Raw genomic sequence first — 18973 nt, forward strand, 5'->3', positions numbered from 1 at the left:
CACAAGATCAAAAAAAAAAATACAAACACCTCGCACCCTCGCCATGCTGTCGCCATGGCCGCGACGGATGCATTCCGTGGCCCACGGCGAGCCCAGCGTGACTCCCCACCCCCACGATCATTCATGACTGACGAAAAGAAGGTGCCGAGTGCGCCTTTCTCTCGCCTCCCGCGTGGGGCGGGAGGATCGCGTCGGGCGGGTCCCCACAGCTCACCCTGCGCGCGACCTCCACACCAACAAGCTGAGCAAAGAGGACACCGCTGGGAAGTTTTGCCGCCCACTCGTAGGGCGCAGCCATTCCCCCGCAGCAAAAATGAACAATAATAAAATACGGGAGAGCCCCGTCTGTGCGGAACGCCGCGGCGAGTGCGCTCGCCCCTGCCCTCAGCACAGCAGACACGGACACCCCCGCACTCATTGGGTCACAGCGACTTCCCATCGCCTGCCCGCACCAAAAGGCGCACGTGGGTGCGTGCGATGCTGGGACTCGTCTCCTCCCTCCAGGCCACTTCGCCACCATGCGGCTGCGCAGAAATCCAATTCTCCAGCACACAAAGGTCCGTTAAGCAACACACCGCAGGCACAAGAAAACACACATACTCATTGTCCGTTTTTCAAGAGCGAAGAGAGGAATAGTGCGACAATTGCACAATGCTATCATTACTGCTGTGCGGCGTCGGTTCCGTCCGTCACTTTTGTGACGCTGAAAACCGCAGCGGGACGGAGAAATTGCACGCCGAAGTTTGGACAAAAAGTGCTCCCAACAGGGGTCGAACCTGTGACCTTGGGCTTATTAGACCCACGCTCTAACCGACTGAGCTATGAGAGCCTTAACGTTTACGTGCGGGATGGTTGCCGTTTTTGTGTATATAAAAAAACGGAAGCCGCTTTTTTGTTCTTATTCGTATTGGCGAACGTGGCTCCCATAGTGTAGCGGTTATCACCTCGGACTCTGAATCCGATAACCCTGGTTCGAGTCCAGGTGGGAGCAACTTTTTCTCTTATGTTTTTTTGAGGGTAATTTTCCTTTTGGGATTGATAATTCTCCACGTTGCTGGGGTTCCCGAGTTGGTCAAAGGGGTGAGACTTAAGTTCTCATGCGTAAGCTTCGTGGGTTCGAACCCCACCCCCAGCAATGTTTTTCCGCGGAAGCCATTTTTTCTTTTTTTCTCTCATGCATGCTTTGCAGCAAATCTCTACAGTCACACCGTTCGCATCGCGGAATCGCCAACGACGACACAACCCCTTTTACTGAAATCCGTCTGCGCACCGGGTTGGACGGCCGGAAATGAAATCTAACATGCGACTTAATGGAACTTTCACCTACTCAGCTCCGAGAAGAAGGAAAAGACAAAAAATAAAAAATAAAAATAAAAAACGGTCAACACGAGAAGCCCGCGGGTTCGGTCGATCGCAGCCAACGCATCCGCTCCGATGCGGGGAATCGAGAGCCGTTGACGTCCCCGCAACCGCCCGGAAGGTAACAGCAGCCGTCGCATGGGAGTTTTTTGATTGGATGGGTGAGAGTGAGAAAGAAACGAAACAATAAAAATAATAATATTTTTTTTTTCTTTTCACCCTTCGTCTTGCAGTGCGTTATAACACGAATTAGAAACCAGGCAGCCAGAGAAACCGCAGCGAAAGGGGTCCACCAACAAAACACGCACGCCATCGTCTACTCGCCCCCTCCCCGTCTCTGGCCGCACATTCTTCCTCCCAGAATTTATTTTTTCATTTTTTTTACACACAAAAAAGCATACAAAAGGTAATGGGAGCAGACTGGTTGTTTCTTCGTCCAGATTTTCCTTTTCTTTTTTGTTGTCTCTTTTTGTTTTTTGCGCGGATGCTCTTCATGGGTTTCCTAATGGAGAAGCCGGTGGCACGCGCACTCACCTCCCTCCGCGTCAGTGAGGATCACTGGGCGGTAGACGCACATGCAAAAAAAGATGATGAAAACGTGGCAATTTTGCTACAAGACACGTTCATTGTTTAAACCCCTTATTAATTATTAAATATGTATATATCGGTTGGCGCAGATGAATGCTGATAAGCGGGGTATGGGAGAGGCCGAGCGGCATGACACAGAAAAGAACCACGCGATAGACAAACAGCAGTGTGAAAAATATCCATGCATGCGTCCAAACCAAAGAAATAGGCTGAAAAGAATTGAAAACGCAAACATTTCTACAGTGAGGAAGCCCTCTTGAAAACTTCGGTTGGGATGCTTGGCTGCTCCGGAAACTCAAAACCACCCACGTCCCTGACAATGTATTTGAGAATGCCATGTGCGTACACCTGGGCGTAAAACCACCAGTTGATCATGTACGTATCAAAGTAAAAGGCAGAGCGAGAGCGCTCGTTCAGACCATCATCCAGCAATTCTGTGTGTGCTGTGGCAAAAACCCACTCATGTAGGACAAAGGCACGGAACTGGCGGTTGAGATCCTTTGAGCGAAACACAGCCCGTCCAAGTCTCTCAACGAGCTTTTGTTTTTCTTCTGATCCAATGGGGTTTGGAAGATTTGCCACGAAACGAAGCACGTAATACGGCAGTTCACGGAACAGAATGAAGCGCATCATGTACTTAATGTTGGACTCAATAATCTCCCCCGTCATGGGAGACAACGCCTTGGGGTGCTTCTTCTTCCCATTCCAATAAAACCGTGTGGCATCGCGAAGACGCCTCCATGTCACGCAGTTTAGCGACGAAGAAGTCGCGGCGTGATAAACAAACGGAAGAGAAGCCCCCGGTGCCTCCGATGGGGTCAGGCACGTTGCGGGAACCGAAATCGTCCCATCCTGTTCCCGCTGCGGCTGGGATTGAGTTTGTTGTTGTTGTTGTTGTTGTTGTTGTTGTAGTTCTTGTTGTTGCTGTTGCCTTTGTTGGGTCGCAATGACTGCCAATGGGGCAACGCCCTCCACGCCGCCTGCGCCATTCTTTTTTGGCAGCTCTGCCTTTGCCAAGGCGTTGAGAAGCGCCCCGCCCACATGCCGTCGTTGTGGCTGCACTGTGTTCGTCACCTTCACTCCCTGGCCCTTGTAGTGGTACTGGGTCTTGAAAAGGACCTTGATGATCGTGTTGACCACAAAGTCCACGGGAACAATATCGGAAACGGCATCCGCACGGCCGCATACGTCACGCACCACACCCATCCCCACCGTCAACAAGAGACCGCCCGCAGCCGTGAGGGCGTCCACCCAGCCTGGGAATGGTTCCTTGTAGCTACAGCCCACAATAGATGGGCGAACAATCGACACGGGACAATTGCCTCTTCTCGCATACACCAGCTGCTCCCCCATAGATTTAGTAAAAGTATACGTATTGGGGAAGCCATACTTTTTTAACAGCCGTGAAGATACATCATCCACCTCATTCTCATTCAGGGCAAGAATATGTTTACACATAGCCTCTGGATCAAACGGCAGCGGATACAGACGCTCCTCCACTGTGCTCCCTCGAAGATTATAGTTCACATAGCAGGTAGAAACGTGAACCATGGCCTCCAGCTTTCGACATTCCTTGGCAATCGCAAGAACACGCAGGGCACCCAAAGTGTTTGTGTCCACAGCAACAGTGAGGCGATCATCAAAGTTGACCGTGGCGGCCATGTGAACAATGTAATTCACCGACGTTAAAATCCTTTGACAGTCCTTGTCATTTAGGCCGAGACGATCGTCATGGATGTTCCCTTCCACCCCAATGAGACGCGAGCTGCGGGCCTTGAACCCCTCCGCGCCCAGGGCCTCTCGAAGAGGATCAAAACAGGGGGAGCCCAACACCTCCTTTTCGAGGCGTTCCTGCGGTCCGAGGTAGCGCTTAAGCCGGCGTGAGTTTTTTCCCCGCATCAAAATGTAGATGGCATCCAGATCCGGGAATTCCTTCAGTAGCTTAAAGAGAAGGACCTTCCCCATGAAGCCACTTCCTCCCGTGAGGAAGAATGACTTTCGGGAAAACCCCTGATGGATGTCCAGAGACATAAATATTCTCCTTTACTTCCTAACCTACTCGACAAAAAGGTAGAGAGGGATAAAGAGTGAGTGAGTGAAGAATAGGGAGAGGATTAACTTATGACACCACAATTCAAAGGAGCTGAAAGTCAAACATACAGCAGCATCTAATATTCCGCGTGGAGGGTGCGAAAAAAAATAATAATAATAATAATGCGCACGCGCACAAGCATAAATACGCGCAAACTTACTCCCTCGCGCTAAACTACCTCTCCACCACATAATTGATGGTAGTAGACTTCACTTCCTTCTCCATTGGCCCCATATATCTTTACACGGGCTTCATTCCGCAGCCACGCCTTCACCTTCAGGAGGACGGCATCGGTGCGATGGGCCTCCACAAACCACGAGGTATAGTTCCGCAGACTCTTTAGGAGCGTCACTCCGTCCCCTCCCATGCCATTAAAGTGTATAATGGCAGGCGTCGCACGAGGAACTCCCACAATTTCAAAAAAAGAAGGAAATGGCGGCTTACCTCTCGCCGCCACTTGTTCAATGGATAAAGGACTAGCCAGCCGTACGTCACTTCCAACCTGCATTCCATTAAAACAAAAAAAAAAGGTGTTGTCAAAATCCAATCCCATTAGACCTGACGGAAGACGCATCTCCGAAGATGCATAGATACGTGGTAGGCTGAGCCCCAAGTACAGCATCCCCCAAACACTTTGGTCACACCAAAACCCCCCGAAGCGAAGCAAGGCGCGGTAAGCCACTAATGCCCGTCTCAAGGCCCACACACGGGCGACGTATCCACCGGCATTGAGGAAGTGCATTCGTCTGTTTTTCCTACCGGCCAATGCAGCTTTCTTACTCGACACTAGAACCTCTTCGAAACGCTTGTATGCCGAAATGCACCTTCCCTTGGAAACACCCCAAATGTGTGAATTCGTCATCTGTAAATGGTAGCAATTGCCCTCCGCCGAAAATAGCAGCGGGGCAGTCGCCTCACCTCGACGCACAGCCTCAGGGTCAAAGGCTTCAAAGGAGGGGGCGGTACTGTCAATGAATCGCCTCACGGCCCGCTGTACAGCGAGGGCGCCAATAAAAACTGTGTCCGCACCATCGTACGACACCACCACGTCGTCGTCCCGAAGCCCTTCGCTCTCGACGTACTGCCACACCCAAAGCGCGCGCATAATGTGGTGGTACGGTTGACGGAAGCCGACTGATGCCACCGTCACGTTGGAGAGCAGGGCACTCGCCATCATCTGACACCACCCCTGCGAAGGCTTCGTCTGCGCGACGACGAACACCACTCTGGGAGCGGGAGGGGCACTGGCCACTTTATTCTCAGCCAACCCCCACCTCTTCTGCTCGCCGAGCCAAATCCAAAAGATGGCCCAAGAGAACCACACAAAAATTGCCAGCCAAATGGCGCGGCGCCCCCATTGCCGACTCATAATTAGTAAACCGAAAAGAAAGAAAAAAAACAACTTCTATTACTTCTACCTGACGTCCCTCTCTACCCCTCTTTCAGAAAACAGAGACAGAGAAAAAGAATAGAGCACTCGAGCCACCGCAAAAGAGATACGCACGCACACCCACCACAACGCGCCCCCCTCCGTATCACTTCCGTGTGCGCATTATCAAAAAGTCACAAAAAATAATAATAATAACAATAAAAGAAGAACAGTAAATAGTGGAGGGGATGTAATGCTTGTGTGTGTGTGGAGGGGGGGAGGGGGGGAAAGCGGAGGAGGATATTAGACATGTATTCATTTTCTGGTATTTCCTCTCACCCTCCTCCAAATAAACCAATACACACATGTGCCAATACATGTGTTGCCCGTCAATTTCTTTTTTTTTTTTTTTTTTTTTTTTACACCCACTCATCCATCTCACCTGCTGCAAAAGCCCTACTTTTCATTTTACCTCGACATCGCCCTGCCCACCCGTTCATCATTACAAATGAGTCTACATACTTGAATACCCCAGCAACACCACCACCACCACCACAATTTCTTTTCTTCCCTCTACACGTATTCACAAAAATACTCACTTTTTTTTTGTTTTTCATTCATTTATTTATTTATGCCTCCCCCTTCTGACGGCATCCAGACAAATTCCGTTCCGGAGTTTATTTTCATTTTTATTTTTTTTTTATTTTTCCGTTGGGAAGAGAAGAAGAAGGAGGAGGAGGAAACGATGCAGTGAAAGAAAGGGAGGGAGAGAAGGGAAAGGCGTCATAACCCACTCGTGAAGCGAAGTTCCTCACATCTCCTGCCTCCATTGCGGCTGACGACCGCATGATGCCTTCGGTGCGCTCGTCCGTTCTTCACCACCGGCAGGTGTTGTCTCTTCCGTCCCATCCAAAAAATAAAACAAAATAAAAAAAATAAAAATGAAAAAAATATATAATATAATGCAATATATACATATATATACTATATCAATTCACTCCCAAGGGAAAAATGGCACACACAAAAAAAAATAAATAAATAAATAAATAAATACTCACATACTTTCTTTCTCAAAACAACAACAACGAAAAAGAAAAGAGAAAAAAAAAAAAAAAAACGAATGCACAAAACAAATGTCACGAATAAACGCGAATCTACAAAAGGAGAGGACAACTGCATTGGAAATAATAACACGCAAAATAATCATAATAATAATAAAGAACATACATACATGCGGAACCAACACACACACAAGAGAGAGAGAGAGAGATAGATAAAGATAAAGATAAAGGGGAAGAGGAGGTGGCCGCCCACCATCTTTCGTTCTCCATTACCCTGTTTGCTGTTATGAAAATATCACTGTCGCATTACCCACCTTTTCGCCGGAATAGGGAGAAACAAATGGACAAGAGGAGGCCCACAAGTGAGGCGGCACAGACGCCGACCATTAGTATCCATCCAATGCCGTACTTCCAACTCATTCGACCCTCCTCCACAAGTGGAGGTTGGCCCTCACACCAGCCCAGGTGGTACCACTCCAGCAAAAATCCAATCACACACGCAGACAGCCCAATAGCCAGAAATAAGTACACAATCAGCCCAATGAACAAAATATGGCCGAAGAAAAGCCCAAAAATGCACATTGAGAAGTTTGCACCAGTCAAAACGCACACAATGATGGCAATACCCTCCACCATCTGAATGCGCACCTTGCCCTTGTGGCAATTAAAGTACTCCACAAGATCCAATTTGTTTGACTCATTCTTGACACTTTCACTCGGCCAAAGGGAATGTTTCCAAAACGTTATCTCGCCCTTCACGGAAACATTGCTGGTGTCGGTCTCATTTTCGCAAACATCACAAATAAATACGGGGAAAAAAAGCGAAGATACGGCCAGCACAAGCGCTGTAAGTGCAAAGAACAGCCGGAGACTCTCCAGGACAAGCGGTGGTGTAAAACGCATGGATACTCTAAAAACAAACACGCTAATTGAACCTACTGACCGCCTGCCTTCCCGACAGAGTCGGTGTGGTGCAGGAGGGGAGAGGCGTAAGAACGGCAAAAAAAAAAAAAAAAAATAGAAAAAGAAGATTAAAAAGAGAAGAAGAATATCCCTTATTATTTTTTTTTTTTCTACAGAAAGAGTGAGGGAGGGAAGGAGGAGGGCAATGTGGCAGGAGAACACATGGCACCACCTTCTCCGCCCACAAAACTTTACACAGACACACACAATTCACATTTCGTTGTGTGTTTGTGTGACATCAACAAACATCCTAACAAACACACACACACACAAACACACACACACGTGTACACAGATGGAAGGAAGAATAGCACAAGCGAGAATAAGTGTTATCTTAATTGCTTTGTGCATCCTCTCTCTTCATCCCTTTTTTTCTCTTTCCTTTTTTTGTGTGTGTGTTTGCCTGCGGAATATAAGCACACAGGCACGCAGGGACCAAAAAAAAAAAAGAAAGAAAAAAAAAAGAAAGATAATACATGTATATAAGTTCTTTTATTTCTTCCGTGACTATTCTTTATTTCCCCCATTGTCATTCCCCCGTGGTTTTCCTTCTCCTCCGTCTCCCTCTTCTCTCTCTGCGTGTGTGTGCGTGTGCTCCACTCTCTTTTGTTCTCCTGTGCATTGTCGACATGTCCATCTTGTCCCTTTCCATCTCTCTCTCTCCCCCTCTCTCTCTCCACGTATGCAGACACATGCACACACCTGCGAAAAAAAAAGAAAACCAATAGACATGCGTACAAGTATGCACCCTCCACCCTTTCTTATTTTCCTACCAAATACCCGCCAAATGTACATAGGTACGATTTTTGTTACATACAGACATAGACGCTGCACGCAATTACGCCCCCTCCTTTTGTTATATGCAAAAACGCTTTCCTTTCCTTTCTTCTTCCACTTCCCCATCCCCCTCTATCGGCTGCCGTCATAAAATGCACCAATTACTAGTAAACACGCTTGGCAGGAGGGATGCTTTCAAGTTCATTTGTTAGCATTTCGTTGTGTACTCGGCGGTACGCAAGACGGGCTTTACCGTTTTTGTCATCGAGGTACGCAAGTGTATGCTTCATCCAGTTGTGGTCGTCTCGCTCCGGGTAGTCGTCGCGTGCATGTGCCCCACGAGACTCCCGCCGCACGGCAGCTCCAGTGATGGTCAAAAGCGCGTTTGTGAGCAAATTACGCAGCTCGAGCGCCTCAATAAGGTTGCTGTTCCACACCGGGGACTTGTCGTGGACAAACACATGGGAGTAATCCCGGTAACATTCTTCAATGATCCCCTGTCCCTTGAGCATGCTCTCCTCAGTGCGAAACACGGCTGCGTAGAGCGCCATCGTCTCCTTCATGCGCTCACGGATGCGTGCGACAGGGATGTCCCCCTTGTTGTGCAGAATGCCGTCAAGATCGGCAATGGACGACTCCCCGGCATCGGGCCGCAGCTCCGGCTGATTGCGTCCTTCCTTCGTCAGGTTAAATATGACGGTGTTCGCACATGATTTGCCAAAAACAACAATGTCGAGGAGGGAGTTGGCACCCAGACGATTTGCCCCATGCACACTCGCGCACGCACACTCGCCCGCCGCCAAAAGACCTGGGACGATCGCATCGTCATCGCCATTCCGGGGACTGACTACCTCGCCCGTCCACAATGTTGGGATGCCTCCCATGTTGTAGTGCACCGTCGGCACGATAGGGATGGACTCCTTCGTCACGTCCACACCCGCAAAAATATGTGCGCTCTCGGAGATACCGGGAAGCTTCTCATGTAGTTGCTCGGGTGGGAGATGATGAAGTTGCAGCAGGACGTGATCCTTCTTGGGGCCACAGCCACGTCCTGCAAGAACCTCCAACGTAATGGCGCGTGACACCACATCACGAGACGCCAAATCCTTTGCCTTGGGGGCGTATCGCTCCATGAAGCGCTCCCCTTCACTGTTGACGAGGTAACCACCCTCGCCACGGGCCCCCTCGGTAATCAGCACACCAGGACCGTAAATTCCCGTTGGGTGGAACTGCACAAATTCCATGTCTTCCGCCGGCAGCCCTGCACGTGCCACCATTGCCGTCCCGTCTCCGGTACAAGACTTGGCGCTTGTTGTTGTAAACCAGCAGCGGCCGTAACCACCGGTGGCAAGAATAGTGTACTTGGATCGGAAGCGATGAATTGTGCCATCATCGATGCTCATGGCAACCACTCCACGGCAGCATCCATCTTCTACAATCAGGTCTAAGCAATAATATTCGTTAAAAAAGTTCACGCCGTACTGAAACGATTGCCCATAGAGTGTGTGGAGCATTGCGTGTCCCGTGCGGTCCGACGCGGCACACGTCCGGCGCGCCTGTTTTCCACCAAAGTGAATAGATTGGCCGCCAAATGCACGTTGATAAATAAATCCATCTTTTGTACGCAAGAAGGGAAGTCCCATGCTCTCTAGTTCTGAGACCACACACGGAGCTTCTTGGCACATGTACTGAATTGCATCCTGGTCCCCCAGCCAGTCACTTCCCTTCACGGTATCGTACACATGCCAACGCCAGTCGTCCTCCTCACAGTTGGCAAGTGCTGCGTTGATGCCGCCCTGGGCAGCAATGGTGTGTGACCTTGATGGATAGAGTTTGGAGATGCATGCCACGTCGTAGCCGGACGCGGCAACGCCCATCGCAGCACGAAGCCCTGAACCACCGGCACCAACCACCACACAGTCAAAGGTGTGGTCAATCATCGGGTACGCCTTACTCAGCTTCGGGGAGAAGCGGGCAAATATGCGGCGAAGCATCTCTTCTTTACTCTCTGTGCTGTGGGGTTTTTCAATGTGTCACAGTGTATCCAGCTAGCCGTGATGAAGTGCAAGTATCTTTTTCCGTGAATAACCCGGAAGCCACGGAGCGGGTGGTAAAATGAAAGTTAAAATAGAAAAGAGGAAAGAGAAAAAGACGTTTTTATGTCACGACAGGCAGTCCGCAGGAGCAGCAGCGGTGGGCAGCGTCATGTGTGACGTCCGCTGAGCACCCGGGGCTTCCCGCCCACCCACCCCCCTTCCCTCTCCGCCGCCCTCGCGATGTCTTATTTAAAAATCCCCCAATAAAAAAAGAGAGAGAAAAGGGGAATAGAAGAAAATTCCTGATGGGAGTTTTCACTCCCCCCATCAAACTTCGGGTCACGTGACAACACGCAAATTGGGTCTTTTACGCCCTCTTCCTCCCCTTCCCTCCCCTTCCCTTCCCTCCCCACACGCACGCACCGCCCGCACTCCTTTTCCCTCCGCATCCCTGTGGGGCGGAGCGGGGGCTTTGACCATCACTATACAAAAAAAAAAAAAAAAGCAAAATAAAAAATAAAAAAATCCCTCTTGACAAATAAAATTGTCTACGCACAAATACATGCGTCCACAGATGATGAGACCAACAACAACAACAACAACAACAACAACAACAACAACACCCTTCCCAAAAATAAATAAATAAAAACATTCAATTTTAACACAAGTAAAGAAAGGGAAAAAAAAAAAAAAAAAATTTGAGTCCTATCGAGGCGAGGGAAGCAGGCTACCCTTTCAGTTGGCATCTGTATATATATATATATATATATTGCATTGCATTGCCACACAGTGTAACCGCAATTGAAGGAATACATAACACATGAGAAGCATAAGCAAATAATACCCTCTCCACCCACGCAGACAGGCAAAATAAAAAAATAAAATAACAATGATAATACTAATAAGTTCGAAAAAATAAGTTAACTAAAAATCGCATACATACATGTAAAGATATGCGTGCATCTTTGCTGCTCATTAAACCCAGTGCCTGCTGAAAGCAGACTTGCAGCCCAATTTGTAACTCCCCACACCACCCACTCCACAATCCTCATTAAATCATATGGAACCCTCCACCTGGTCAAAATGTACCCAAAATTCATTTACCCTCTCCCTTCTTCATTTCCCCACGCCAACAATTCATGACCCTTTCATCCCCCTCACCAATGAAGGAAACAAAACAATGATTTGGGAAATAATAATAAACAACAACAACAACAACAAAAAGAAAAAAAAAACGGTAAAATAAAATAAAAAAGAAAATAAAAATAAAAATAAAAAAGCGTTTTGAATCGTCTTTACTTCCACCTTTATTTCGCCCACCGTCCCACGTTCTCTGTATACCGACATGGCCCACCAATGAATAAACCCAAGTAAACACAAATCAAAACGACTCACGCCACGCATAAATAAAAAATAAAAAATAAAAAATCATCCCTCCCCAATAACGATGATGTTTTGTTTTTGTTTTTTTTTGTTGTTGTTTTATTTTATTTTATTTTATTTTATTTTATTTTATTTTATTGTTTTGTTTTAAAAATAAAGAAAGAGAGAGAAGAAATAAAATAAAAATAAAAATAAAAATAACCTCCCCAACCTCTTCAGTGTGAATTCCCATTCTGGTGGGCATCCAACCCTTTATGCCCATCTGGCGTGGTGTGTGACATGCGTTTCATGTAGCCTTTGAATACTTTGCTCTTCTTCACGTACGCCGCTGGTCCATCCTCTTTCTCCGAGACAAACGGCAGCAACGCTGCGTACAAGGCACAGTCATATGAGGTGGGAGTAGACCCTAGTAAATAATTTTTTATACCCATAACCTTCTCTATGGCTTTAAGGTCCTCCTCTTGTTTAGTTATCATCGCAGTCATCCGCGCCTTCTCGCGTGGTGTCGCTACTTTTCGTAGCATCCCTAAGAGAAAGGCTCTGATGGTCCTGTGCTTCTCCATGCGGGGCAAACAGTCAGGGGCACGCCAAAGCCAGTTCCGAGTCATTGATACAAGAGAAACACCAATGGCTTTTTCCTCTTTACTGAGATGTTTATCCATTTGAACGCTGAATGTCGACGTGAGAAACTTCACAATGTTGGTCGGAGTGTCCATGAGGTTGTCCTTATACCGAATAAGTGGTAATTTTCCGTTTGGAAATATGAGAGGATCATTCAAAGTGTGCACCTCGTAGGGTATCCTCGCCTTACGCAGAAATGTCTCTACCATGGCACACGAAACGGAGATGCTGGGTGCCGCAAAGGACTGTGGGACCACATATAACTGCACTTTCTGCGAGTCGTCGGTTGACATCATTTGACGCCGCACCCTGATGCGCAGGTATGTGGTGTACACTTTGGACGCTGTGAAGGCCAAAACGGCAGTTGCACCCGCCACAGTGAATGGGTACGAACGAATCCACGAGATTGCCGCAGCGACAGTTTTGGTCAAGGAATGGCTTGTGCGACTTACACGAGGCACAGCGATGGGAGTTGTCGAAGTTCTTGTCGCTAATGGTGTAGGGGAGGGCGTAATGAGGGACGTAATAACGTCGGCATTGGCGCTATTAGTCGTAGGGATCGTCGTAGGAGTCGGAGTAGTCACGGGCGGTGCTGCCGCCGCTGCTGGTGGTGCTGGTGGTGGCGTTGGTGTGGGCTTCAACGCGGGCGCGTCACTGAGGCCGGCCAAGATGGTTTCCTTCACGGAAGGCATCACATGATGAGGCGTTTTCTTCTGCAGCTCCACCTCCCGCGAGACTGCCATCATCGGCACCACCACAGACACCGTCGCCACTACGGGGACCACAAAACCGGAGGGAAACATCTTTTTTTTTTTTTTTTTTTTCTCTCTCTCTTTCTTTCTTCTGTATATATTCGTATGTTTATTTGTATTTGTGTTTGTGTTTGTATTTTTTTTTTTTTTTGCCTAACGACTGATATGCAGAGACATTCACAGGGAGATGTAAAAAAATGGGGCAAAAAAAAAAAAAAAAAAAAAAAAACGGAGAAAATAAAAAAAAGAAAAAATAAAATAAAAAAAAATGAAAGATGCGCACAAAACACAAGCCAAAAAAAACACAAAAAACAACAACAACAAATAAATAAATAAATAAATAAAAATATATTTATATTTTTATAACAACAAGAGAGAGAGAGAGAAAAAAAGAAAAGAAAAGAAAAGAAAAGGAAAGGAAAAAAAAAACAATGAAGGGCTTGCATGCGTACAATAATATATAAAATATAAATATATATATGTGCTCGCAGTAAGTATGCGCCCTTCTCTTCAATGGGCCAACACCAGCCAATAGACACGTTCAGGGAGAGCGAGTGAAACATGCAACAAAACCCCCTCGAAGAAAAACAAAAACAACAACAAAAAAAAAAAAGATTCCGAAATTTGACGGAAATAAACCCTCCCACCACCACAAAAGAAAGAAGAAGAAGAAGAAAAAAAAAAAAAAAAAACAAAAAAAAAAACTGCGAAGACAGACGGAGAAGCAAAAAGATTTCGGCATAAACCAAGACGGTTTCATGCCGCCACATCCCCAATGCGACACTTCTCTATCCTTCTATAAATTTTTTTTTCCTTCTTTCCTGCCCTGTCCCTTCTTTTTCCTTCTTCCCGTTCCACCAGCAGACGGTAAAAAAAAAGAAAAAAAAAAGAAAAGAAAAGATGCGAGGGCAAAACCCAAAAATCTTCCCTGTTTTATACATCACGTTTGTTTCTTGTAGGGAATAAATTTTTGTGATTCGGATGACATGCCAAGTTCATTGATATCCGGAAATGCCAGATTTTTCATACGCGTGATGTATTCACTGAGGACATCGCTTTTCCGAAGATACTTTATTGCCGGTCCATGGGGCCCAATCTCCCATGCCACATGCAGCCAGGCATACACAGTGCAGTCATAACTAGTTGGGGTGTTTCCCAGCAGAAATGGTTTTGTGCTAAGCAGTGTTTCCAGGCTTTGAACTTCGTGTAAAAACTCCTGTGGATATTGATCCTCTGAGAGTGTGTTGTATCCCAGCGTGTTCAGCGCCTTGACCAGCTTGAACCGCATGCTACGCACCAGGCGCCGCGCCATCTTGGGTTCCACTAGGTACTCCTTTATAAACATCTGTTGCATCAGTCCTGGTCGGTCCACCAGCGTGCTGCGTTGAAGGCCGTAGTTGAGTGATGTCTCCACCATGCGCCGCGTGACGTGCCCAATGGCGCGATCTTCAGGGGTGAGACCGTCGTCCAGGCGCAAATGCAACGTCTCCTTCAGGTACTCCATGCAGGGCCCACTGTCACCAACGATGGTGCCGTTGTAAACAATGAACGGCAGCCGGCCCGTTGGTGAAAGGGAGGCGTCCGAGGTGAAGTGCACGGTGTACGCAATCTTCTCCAGGCGCAGAAACGTCTCTACTTTCACGCAATGCGGGAAGAAATTGGGTCCATGCGACCAGCGATGATGAACAAAGAGATGCACCGTGTCCTTTTCAAGGTTCTTGAGAGTCGCCAGCAACTTGTTCCGCATGTGGCGGGAAATCAGCAGCGCGGCCCCCTTAAAGACGATGTAGCCACCCATGACGGTCACGGTGGCCATAATGGGACGGGGATGCTCCTTCCACATTCTTTGAAATACAGCCGTGGCCTTCTCCGTTGCGGGAAAAGACACACGCCAATGCATCATATAGAATCCACTCAACGTTGCTAATAAGCCTCCCTCCCGGCACACACACACGCACACAAGCAGGGAAAAGATAAGAAAAAAAGAAGAGAGAGAGAGAGAGAGACATAGGAATAGTCTGTGTGGGTGGGTGGGGACAAAAAGAAAATAAAAAACATCCCAAAGCGGATCACATCCCCCAAATGATGTATGGCCATGCAATAGAGCCAGTTTTTCCTCGAAACAAAAATAGGGTTGCACACACTCACACAGAAAGAGAAAGAGAAAAAAATAAAATGAAGTTTCCTCACCCAGAGTCTACCTGGTCCAACAACAAGTACTCCTGTGCAAAATTCATTGCTAGAAGCCTATCCCAACGCCCCTCCAAAAAGAAGCGTCTCGGCACTTTTAATAAAAAGCCCCACAGTATTCGCCTTGGACATGCCAAGAGCCTCCTCCCATCAACGACACGGACGCATTGGCCGCCCCGTCTTCTTATTCGGCATTACCTGCAGGCAACGTCTCCTTCAAGTCATCATCCTTCACCTTCTTCCTCCTTTTTCCCACAAAAGAAAGCCGTTGAATGTCACCGGTGTTATCTGCTGCCCCGCCCCACTCACCCCCCATACACACATCTGGTGGGGTCGGTGTAGAATGTCGCCAGTTCCGCCACTCTGCCATCCGCTGTCGTCGGGCTGCTGCTCTCGCGATGGGATGTCCCAAAGTCATTCCTCAAAGTGCATGGGTGGAAAAGTAATACGCGCCGCACCACAGCTGTTGCTTTCACACGCTTTCCACCTCTCTCTCTCTCTCTCTCTCTCTTCTTCTCCGGAGAGAAATATATGTATATCACGCCGAGAAACAGATGGGATTTAAAAGCTAAGAACAAGAAGAGTAAAAGACGGTAAAAAAAAAAAAAACAGCCATGTGGAAGCAAACTAGTTGTATCCCCCCACCTTCTCTCTTTCACAGACACACACGCACACATGAATACATGAAAAATTGGGATACGCGAAGAAAAGTAATAATAGCGGAGAGAAATTATATATATATATATGAAAAAAAGAAATAAAATCATCCCCTTTCAGTTCACATAGCATCTCTCTCACGTGAAGAATATTTATGATATGCGTAAAGTTCGCAAGGGTGAAACGACTTCGCCCACCCCGTCTCTCCCTCCCCAGGCATCGCCTCACTCACACGCAGACGCACACACACAATGGCAGATATGCGGGTTGTTATCTAAAATACAAAACTCAAAGGCGGCTCACGAGCTTTTCGACAGCCATATCCACGTACCCATTTGCATCAATCAAGGCTAAACGAATTGTCTCCGCGTCAAACCCCAGACCAAGCTCCATGATTTGTGCAATGCGCTCCTCTGTGACAGCATCAGTCATCACCGTTGAGCCGCCGTGACTCCCACTGTTTCTCTCATTTCGCCGACGCATTTGTTCTCCAAAAAGGGCATTCGCAGGCGGACGCGCGCGGTGCACACGCACGTGTCCCTCCACCTGGAGTCCGGCGAGGTTGTCCACTGTGTAGCGGCCGCTCGTCACTGTCTGTTCCCCGCTATTCTGCTGAGGGATACCGAGTTCTACAACACTTGTGGATCCGGCCATGCAGGACAGAACGGGACGGATGAAGTTGATGAAGGGGCGGCAGATGTAACGGCTAGAAAAACTCAGCCACCATTTAAGCAGCCGCGTCTCCTTGGAGGCGATACCCCACACGATACCTAAGAGGGTCAACATGAGACGAGTCCAGGAGCCGATGTCTACGTGAATGGCACGCTGCTTGTGCGTCCTCGGGCGAATCTCCGTGGCAGGGAACATCACCAGTCGTATGAGGGGCGCAAAGACCAATGACCACTCGGTTATTACAATAGGGAGTAGGGGAACGCGCCACCGGCAAAGCGAACGAACCTCAAGAACATAGCGCGTTACAAGGGCCACCAACGGCACAATTGAGCCCCCGGAAGACAAAATGCGGAGCTGATCCAAATTTAATGGCGGCGTGGATTCCGTGATGAACATGTTGAGCAGCACAGAGCCTGTCATTGCAGATGTCATAACAAACGCGAGAAACAATGAAGATCCCCAACGCCGTTCCAGGATCCGCATCTGAAACAGTATCAGCAACGTACACGTGACGTCTATCAAAGATACACCAATCAACCCAAACGGTAATGTTTCCAATGGAAGACGTCTGATGGTTGTTTTCCATCCCGAGGCCACGTACGGATGCTGCAATGTGATGTACTGCCGGGGAGTAAACGACAGGGAGAGAACGGAGATGCCTAAAAGAAGCCCCGTCACGGGGGCGTTTTCAAGAACCATTCACACCGTCCCAATTGTTGCCGCTCGTATTTATTTATTTATAAATAAATAAATAATTATATAATCAATCAAACTCAATAAAACTTTAAAAAAATTTATTGACTATAAAAATATACCTTTTAAAACCAAAAAAAAAAAAAAAAAGAAAGAAAATAATAATAAAGAAAAAAAAAAAAAGATTTTTTCCATTTTTTATTTAAATTTAAATTTCATTTCATTTCATTTAATTTCTTCTTCTTCTTCTTCCTTTCAATCATGCATTCATCTCACCGTATTTATCGTTTATGACCGCATCACTTTCCATTCCGTTCCATTCTATAAATATAAATTACTACAAAGACAAAAATAAATAAATAAATCCACACACACACACACACACACACAAGTAGACACACAAAAAAAAAAAAATCGGTATGTGTGGGTTATATGTGGATGGATGGAATACCCCCAACAACAACAACAAATAAAAATAAAAAATAAAAAAAAAAAAGAAGAGCCCAAAACAACGCCTTATCATCTACACATCATTTACACACTAAAAAATAATAAATAAAAACAAATAAAAACAAATAAAAAAAAAAAAAAATCTCAGCGTTGCGCTCAAAGTCCGGTCGCAACGCATGCACTCGGAAGCATCGGTGCCTGTTGGGAAGAGTGGCGGTTCACGCAGTCAACCGACAGCCACTCCTCCCTTTCCTTCCGTCTCACTCCGCCACCACCACCACCACCACATTTCCTCATGTTAGCCTCAAACCACCGCCCAGTCCCAATACAACACACACACACACACACACACACACACACAGTGCATGGAGAAGAAACGGAAAAAAAGAAAAAAAAAACCCTCCAACAGAAGTCGTTTTTATCCCCTTCTCCCTTTTTCCTTTTTTATTTTTTAACTGACGTCCTTCTCCCTCCTTTCGCTGCTGCCTGAAAAGAGCAGAAGTGCATGAATAAAAAAAAATAAGCGCCGAAACACAAAAAAATAAATAAATAAATAAAGAAGGAAATTGTTTTTGTTTTTTTGTTTTTGTTTGTTTGTTTTTTCTGTTAAATCCCACTCCACACACCGCGTGTTTCCCCCGTAGACGCAGTGAGACTATTGAAACGTATATATAAATAGATAGGCAGAAATAGATAAATGAGCACGGATGTGTATAGATGCACAGGAGGCAGACTTACATGTAATTTGTCTTGCCTTGCCTTCCAGTGGCAAGTGATTGAGAATGAGAATGATACTAAAAAAGAAAAGATGGTGGAGGAATTAAATAAGTAAAAATACACATTTTTTTTTATAAATGTATAAATGTATAAATGTATGTATGCATGTATGTGTATATTTGCGTACAGGTTTTTCTGTTTGTTTTTGTTCCGTTTCATTTATTTATTTATTTGTTTTTGTTGTTGTTGTTTTTGTTGTTGTTGTTTTTTTTTTTTTCTTCCTTTCTTTTTTTCTTCTCTCCGTCTCTTTATTCTCGTTTTTTTTTGTTTGTTTGTTTGTTTTTTTAGAGGAGGAACGGGGGGGGAAAAAGGGGGAAAGAGGAAAACGCAATAAATAAGGGATTTAATGGAGTTGATACCGTGGGCAATTATTTAGAAATGTCTTGAGGTGTCATTTGATTGGAGGAATGGGGTAAAGGGGGGTAGGATAAGAGGGAAGGGGGAGAGGGAGGAAATGGAGCCACCATACGTAAACACACCTATCATATATATATGATATTACACTCTATCCTTCATTCTTTCACCCCTTTCCC

At 46.6% G+C, this 18973-nt stretch overlaps 7 protein-coding genes and 3 non-coding genes across 10 annotated transcripts, besides 57 other annotated features; 2 read left to right on the top strand and 8 right to left on the bottom strand.

Annotated features, from left to right (window-relative positions):
* Positions 1 to 3735: a sequence feature (heterozygous, non-Esmeraldo-like haplotype).
* Positions 756 to 829, bottom strand: Tc00.1047053511909.3. The gene has a single exon. It is a non-coding gene; the product is annotated as a tRNA-Ile (tRNA).
* On the top strand, positions 920 to 991 carry Tc00.1047053511909.6. Its single transcript has one exon. It is a non-coding gene; the product is annotated as a tRNA-Gln (tRNA).
* Tc00.1047053511909.9 lies at positions 1054 to 1135 on the top strand. Its single transcript has one exon. It is a non-coding gene; the product is annotated as a tRNA-Leu (tRNA).
* Positions 1353 to 1378: a sequence feature (AT_rich).
* Positions 1545 to 1570: a sequence feature (AT_rich).
* Positions 2185 to 3978, bottom strand: Tc00.1047053511909.10 (hypothetical protein, conserved; the record flags this gene model as incomplete). The annotated part of the gene is made up of 1 exon (XM_804328.1): positions 2185 to 3978. One exon carries the CDS (start codon positions 3976 to 3978, stop codon positions 2185 to 2187), a length of 1794 nt encoding a protein of 597 aa, XP_809421.1.
* Positions 2827 to 2886: a microsatellite.
* Positions 3736 to 4147: a sequence feature (areas merged during assembly that could not be assigned to a particular haplotype. This can correspond to areas where the two haplotypes were merged or to regions with more than two copies in the genome that were merged during assembly.).
* Positions 4140 to 4163: a sequence feature (AT_rich).
* Positions 4148 to 4161: a sequence feature (areas merged during assembly that could not be assigned to a particular haplotype. This can correspond to areas where the two haplotypes were merged or to regions with more than two copies in the genome that were merged during assembly.).
* Positions 4162 to 4804: a sequence feature (areas merged during assembly that could not be assigned to a particular haplotype. This can correspond to areas where the two haplotypes were merged or to regions with more than two copies in the genome that were merged during assembly.).
* Positions 4209 to 5408, bottom strand: Tc00.1047053511909.20 (expression site-associated gene (ESAG-like) protein, putative; the record flags this gene model as incomplete). The annotated part of the gene is made up of 1 exon (XM_804329.1): positions 4209 to 5408. One exon carries the CDS (start codon positions 5406 to 5408, stop codon positions 4209 to 4211), a length of 1200 nt encoding a protein of 399 aa, XP_809422.1.
* Positions 4805 to 5088: a sequence feature (areas merged during assembly that could not be assigned to a particular haplotype. This can correspond to areas where the two haplotypes were merged or to regions with more than two copies in the genome that were merged during assembly.).
* Positions 5089 to 6014: a sequence feature (areas merged during assembly that could not be assigned to a particular haplotype. This can correspond to areas where the two haplotypes were merged or to regions with more than two copies in the genome that were merged during assembly.).
* Positions 5802 to 5829: a microsatellite.
* Positions 6015 to 6161: a sequence feature (areas merged during assembly that could not be assigned to a particular haplotype. This can correspond to areas where the two haplotypes were merged or to regions with more than two copies in the genome that were merged during assembly.).
* Positions 6085 to 6116: a microsatellite.
* Positions 6123 to 6189: a sequence feature (GA-rich).
* Positions 6162 to 7124: a sequence feature (areas merged during assembly that could not be assigned to a particular haplotype. This can correspond to areas where the two haplotypes were merged or to regions with more than two copies in the genome that were merged during assembly.).
* Positions 6322 to 6349: a microsatellite.
* Positions 6433 to 6461: a microsatellite.
* Positions 6496 to 6525: a microsatellite.
* Positions 6662 to 6707: a sequence feature (GA-rich).
* Tc00.1047053511909.30 (hypothetical protein, conserved) lies at positions 6776 to 7372 on the bottom strand (the record flags this gene model as incomplete). Its single annotated transcript, XM_804330.1, has 1 exon — positions 6776 to 7372. One exon carries the CDS (start codon positions 7370 to 7372, stop codon positions 6776 to 6778), a length of 597 nt encoding a protein of 198 aa, XP_809423.1.
* Positions 7125 to 7651: a sequence feature (areas merged during assembly that could not be assigned to a particular haplotype. This can correspond to areas where the two haplotypes were merged or to regions with more than two copies in the genome that were merged during assembly.).
* Positions 7470 to 7518: a sequence feature (A-rich).
* Positions 7652 to 9843: a sequence feature (areas merged during assembly that could not be assigned to a particular haplotype. This can correspond to areas where the two haplotypes were merged or to regions with more than two copies in the genome that were merged during assembly.).
* Positions 7686 to 7717: a microsatellite.
* Positions 7870 to 7900: a microsatellite.
* Positions 8084 to 8109: a microsatellite.
* Positions 8374 to 10203, bottom strand: Tc00.1047053511909.40 (succinate dehydrogenase flavoprotein, putative; the record flags this gene model as incomplete). The annotated part of the gene is made up of 1 exon (XM_804331.1): positions 8374 to 10203. One exon carries the CDS (start codon positions 10201 to 10203, stop codon positions 8374 to 8376), a length of 1830 nt encoding a protein of 609 aa, XP_809424.1.
* Positions 9844 to 9965: a sequence feature (haploid, non-Esmeraldo-like haplotype).
* Positions 9966 to 18973: a sequence feature (heterozygous, non-Esmeraldo-like haplotype).
* Positions 10625 to 10656: a microsatellite.
* Positions 10734 to 10770: a microsatellite.
* Positions 10830 to 10867: a microsatellite.
* Positions 10925 to 10945: a sequence feature (AT_rich).
* Positions 10995 to 11015: a microsatellite.
* Positions 11436 to 11523: a sequence feature (A-rich).
* Positions 11648 to 11674: a sequence feature (AT_rich).
* Positions 11705 to 11778: a microsatellite.
* Positions 11805 to 11829: a microsatellite.
* On the bottom strand, positions 11844 to 13052 carry Tc00.1047053511909.50 (hypothetical protein, conserved; the record flags this gene model as incomplete). Its single annotated transcript, XM_804332.1, has 1 exon — positions 11844 to 13052. The coding sequence occupies one exon, from the start codon at positions 13050 to 13052 to the stop codon at positions 11844 to 11846; it is 1209 nt and encodes a 402-aa protein (XP_809425.1).
* Positions 13055 to 13092: a sequence feature (CT-rich).
* Positions 13206 to 13270: a microsatellite.
* Positions 13321 to 13346: a microsatellite.
* Positions 13347 to 13367: a sequence feature (AT_rich).
* Positions 13383 to 13428: a microsatellite.
* Positions 13454 to 13482: a sequence feature (AT_rich).
* Positions 13585 to 13613: a microsatellite.
* Positions 13655 to 13705: a microsatellite.
* Positions 13871 to 13900: a microsatellite.
* Positions 13942 to 14904, bottom strand: Tc00.1047053511909.60 (hypothetical protein, conserved; the record flags this gene model as incomplete). Its single annotated transcript, XM_804333.1, has 1 exon — positions 13942 to 14904. The coding sequence occupies one exon, from the start codon at positions 14902 to 14904 to the stop codon at positions 13942 to 13944; it is 963 nt and encodes a 320-aa protein (XP_809426.1).
* Positions 15679 to 15702: a microsatellite.
* Positions 15919 to 15955: a sequence feature (AT_rich).
* Tc00.1047053511909.70 (hypothetical protein, conserved) lies at positions 16137 to 17219 on the bottom strand (the record flags this gene model as incomplete). Its single annotated transcript, XM_804334.1, has 1 exon — positions 16137 to 17219. One exon carries the CDS (start codon positions 17217 to 17219, stop codon positions 16137 to 16139), a length of 1083 nt encoding a protein of 360 aa, XP_809427.1.
* Positions 17247 to 17334: a sequence feature (AT_rich).
* Positions 17347 to 17396: a microsatellite.
* Positions 17426 to 17450: a microsatellite.
* Positions 17580 to 17603: a microsatellite.
* Positions 17669 to 17714: a sequence feature (A-rich).
* Positions 17757 to 17805: a microsatellite.
* Positions 17994 to 18024: a microsatellite.
* Positions 18199 to 18221: a sequence feature (AT_rich).
* Positions 18518 to 18559: a microsatellite.
* Positions 18571 to 18726: a sequence feature (T-rich).

Source organism: Trypanosoma cruzi, genomic scaffold, assembly GCF_000209065.1.
Source record: "Trypanosoma cruzi strain CL Brener 1047053517187 genomic scaffold, whole genome shotgun sequence".
NCBI classification, from domain to species: domain Eukaryota; phylum Euglenozoa; class Kinetoplastea; order Trypanosomatida; family Trypanosomatidae; genus Trypanosoma; species Trypanosoma cruzi.